Source organism: Cibotium barometz, chromosome 10 (genome assembly GCF_041138505.1).
Source record: "Cibotium barometz isolate CiBa-2024 chromosome 10, ASM4113850v1, whole genome shotgun sequence".
In the NCBI taxonomy this organism is placed as follows: Eukaryota; Viridiplantae; Streptophyta; class Polypodiopsida; order Cyatheales; family Cibotiaceae; genus Cibotium; species Cibotium barometz.
In genome coordinates, this window is record NC_141055.1 from 36523059 (window position 1) to 36526772 (window position 3714).

The 3714-nt window shown below is 41.0% G+C and overlaps 1 protein-coding gene across 2 annotated transcripts; it reads left to right on the forward strand.

Annotated features, from left to right (window-relative positions):
• Positions 1-434: 434 nt before the first annotated feature.
• On the forward strand, positions 435-1968 carry LOC147634852 (uncharacterized). Of its 2 annotated transcripts, XR_015266812.1 has the most exons (4): positions 435-593; positions 668-791; positions 1276-1747; positions 1853-1968. XR_015266812.1 is itself a non-coding variant. In XM_086804039.1 (3 exons), exons 1-3 carry the CDS (start codon positions 516-518, stop codon positions 1551-1553), a joined length of 480 nt encoding a protein of 159 aa, XP_086660165.1. In that variant the 5' UTR covers positions 435-515; the 3' UTR covers positions 1554-1968. The 2 variants fall into 2 exon arrangements, 1 of the variants encoding a protein (XP_086660165.1); XM_086804039.1 differs by having other exon boundaries at positions 1276-1968.
• Positions 1969-3714: the final 1746 nt, after the last annotated feature.

Sequence of the window (3714 nt, forward strand, 5' to 3'; positions counted from 1 at the left end):
TGTAGCCCTCCCATTATTATGAATTTAGTGAGCAAAAGGAGAGATTAGGAACCATAATAGTGATTTTGGAATTTTTTTTGGGGAGTTTGTCCGTCTCTCACAATCTTGTTTCCGAGAAAGGCCTTATGTGAAATGGGTGTGAAACTCGCCAGTCTTGAGAGTCTAGGAGATGTTAAAAGCATCTTGGAGGCAGCTTTCATAAGAAAGCTATAAAACCAAGCTTCAAGATTTATATTTATAAAAGCTATTTTATCCATTAAAGAGCACATCGCCATACCCCTGCCTGCCCATGCTGATGTGGTGGGGGTATCCACCGCCCATAATTCATGGGCACGCAATCTCCCCTGCCCATACATGGGCGGGTGGGGTATGTGTAACGGGCCTGGAACTTTGCGATGGTGGTGTGTGACTGTGTGTGGTGATAATATGCGTTAAGAGGACATGTGTGAAAGGGACGATTATTGGTCCAGGCAGGCGCTGCATTTTGAACACAGGCGGCCGAAAATATCTTGTGTATGCCACAAGGACGATCGTCTCTCAACATGCCCGCCATCACTTGTAGATGCTTTCTCGTCTCACCTTCCTCTCAGAAGGTAGCCCTTTCTTTTGTTTGTTTACATAGACTTTCCGGCTCTTCCCTGTGCTGATTTCCCATCTGATTTTGCAGCCTTTCCGCCTTGGCTGCAGAGCCTTCAGTAGTCCTGTGCGCTGGAAAGAGGGTTTCCGTATTTGTGCCACAGGTAGCAACAACCCTGAGAATGGCTCAGATAATGGATCCGAGCAAAACAAAGGTGCTTTCTCAGCAACACACTTTAATGCGCACAATTGCATGTTTATCTATCGAGTATGCCATGTATGTGAGTGTGTATTGTGACATGTCTGTACTGTGTCATGTAGGTTTGTATGTATCTGTGTGTACATGTCGAAATTGCATGTAATCATAACCCCGTGTACGATGGTAAGTGTGTATGTGTGTATTTGTATATGTATATGCATGTCTTACACATTCAGACACATAATATACATGGTGTCTCATGTGCACCTGTATTTGCTGTGAACACACCTCACATACATGCACGTGTATATATATTATTCACCCCACATACACATATAATGAGTGTACATAGTATATGCACACGTTTTGTACAATTGAAACTCATTCACCTAGAATGCATTTATGCATATGCATGCATGTTGATATGCATAAGTGTATGTGTATACATACATACAGTAAGCTGTAATGTTTCAAAGTTTCTTTTTTTATTCCATTTGCAGATGAGAAGCAGGTAGTTGACTGGGATAAGGCTTGGTCCAGCTACAGGAGAAAGAAGAAGAAGTCTTTTCTATCTATGTTTGACATGGACAAATACGTGACACGCGGCCCACAGAGGAGTAACTATCCCCTTTCAGAAGAAATTGATCCTCTTAAAAGGACAGAGAGGTCAACGCTCGGGTTTTGGACAGACTCAAAGTTCACTGTGGCTGGGTTCGGGGTCATTTTGGGTTTGTTCATTTACATGGTTGTGATAGTGGGGGCACCACCTCCAAAGTGAAGCTGTTAGGAGTGTGTGTATATGCATGTTGTACATTTTGTACTCTAATTTGTGCAAGGGGAAATCAATCAGTCGATTGTGCCAGTAAGGGCTATGTGGCAGCAAGGTGGGAGAATCTCTTGAAGTTACTCATGGTTTAGGACTTTTGTTTATTATGGAGGAGTCCAAGCTGCCAATTAGGAGCAATGTGAGAGGTAATGTTCTGAAAGCTGTCTCTTATTGACAGTAGCTTGTATATTCCCATTTGCATTTGTCTCATGTGAAAGCTCTGGTTTTGTGACTTCGATGTAAAAATGCAGGCAAGAAGATGTTGGACCCACTGTACACCTTGTAAGATGCATTGTTCAAGTAGAGCAATAGAGTTCAACTTAATAGTCTTTGGGTCATGTATCATTATGAAGGTCTCTGTTATCCTCAGTGTTTCCATCATCAAGTCTCACATTGTTAAAGATCAAAACACGCGGCCCCATGGAGATTTGGGAGTAGTCTAATGGTGCGCTCTTTAAGGTTCAAATCTGTTAAAATGCTTACTCTTTCAGCCCATTTCATGCGGTGCGCTCTTTATTTGGCTTGGACCATCATATCATTGGATAATTTGCCCTTGAAATTGGACGTTAATTCTACTATTTGATAAAATCTTTAACTCAATTGTGAGTTTTATTTCAACGTTAGTGAGTGTGCTTCTCTCACTTCTTGAGGGACACCACCTCTTAGCCTTGTACTTGTACTACATTGACATTGCCGCCATAGCATTTTCACTACCTGCACTGTTCATCTTTTCCATCAAACCACACAACGCAGATTCAAAGGTTTTTACCTATGATGGTTATTGATCTGTCTCATCATCAAAGTGCATGGAGGAGGAGGAGGAGGAGGAGGAAGTGAGACAGCTTGTAAGGTTGAGTATGGTTTGCGGCTCAATAATGCAAGTACATGACATTGCGTTATTGGTTAATGGAAGAAAAGCCTAGTATTTAACTAGGTGTGGATGTCCTATCCTACGAGTACTTCTTGGCGTTGTAACACTTGGCTAGAAATTGGCTTCTCCTCTACAACAATGTGTGGATGCGAAGGATTGTAGCAAATGTTGGGGATCACAACGCTATATATCTCATACCTCTTGTAGAGAGAGAGTATCAGACATTGACGAGGGAGAGTAAACACACATAGATGTATGTACATACATACATGTATATAATATGTATACACACATACACATATGTATGTATGCATGCATGCATGCATGCATGTGTGTATATATATGTATGTATGTATATATACATACATACATACATACATACATACATACATGTACATGTATATATATATATATATATATATATATATATATATATATATATATATATATATTCTCCAAAAAGGTAGAGAGGTAGAGGATCCATAACTAACTCTCTTTGTGGCTTCTTGAGAATGGGTACAAGTTTGGTCAAGCCCCTTGGTTCATTTTGAGGCTCCCTCTATAGGTTTTGTGATTGGCTCTAGAGTAGGTTCATGGAAGGGTCAGTGGCTCTAGAGTAGGTTCATGGATATGCTCCTTGCAAGGTTAGTGGCTCGTACTCAACCACTTGAATATGCTCTAATTGACTCCGCACCAGCTCTTGAGCTTGTTTAATATGCCCCTCTAATATGGGGTTGGGTTGTTGTTGAGTTTCTTTGAGAGGTTTTTGTAATCAATGGTTTCTTCTCTTTGGGAACAGTTGGTTTGAGCGGGAGATCACTTGCCATCTTTAAAAGGGAGGCATCTCTTTTGGGGCTCTTATCCAAACCACTTTTGATGGTCATGATGTCATTGTCTTTGATAAGTGATTGTGAGTTATGTTTTCATGTGCTCTTCATTTCAACCTCTCGTTCTCATTCATTAGACTTTTTAGGGGTTACTATAGCCTTTGGAGCTTGTGCCTCAGGTTCATTAGCTACTTGCTTTGAGGTTCAACCTTGAGCTTTCCTTGGCTACTATTGCCCTTTGTCTTGGCTTGGAACCTTGTGATGGCATTAAGGGGGACTATCTAAACATGTCCTTGTACACAACAAGTTGAGGCTCATCAAAGTGGCTACTTATCTTTTGCTCCTGTTGGGATTAGGATCCCAATTCATACCGCTTCTCGTATGTGTCATTGTTCATAAGTCTCATAACTCTTAT

Coding starts and splice junctions, on each gene's coding strand:
- LOC147634852 (XM_086804039.1), top strand. CDS start 516: ATGCCACAAGGACGATCGTCTCTCAACATGCCCGCCATCACTTGTAGA. Junction 594..667: donor TCTCACCTTCCTCTCAGAAG/GTAGCCCTTTCT, acceptor CTGATTTTGCAG/CCTTTCCGCCTTGGCTGCAG. Junction 792..1,275: donor TGGATCCGAGCAAAACAAAG/GTGCTTTCTCAG, acceptor TTCCATTTGCAG/ATGAGAAGCAGGTAGTTGAC.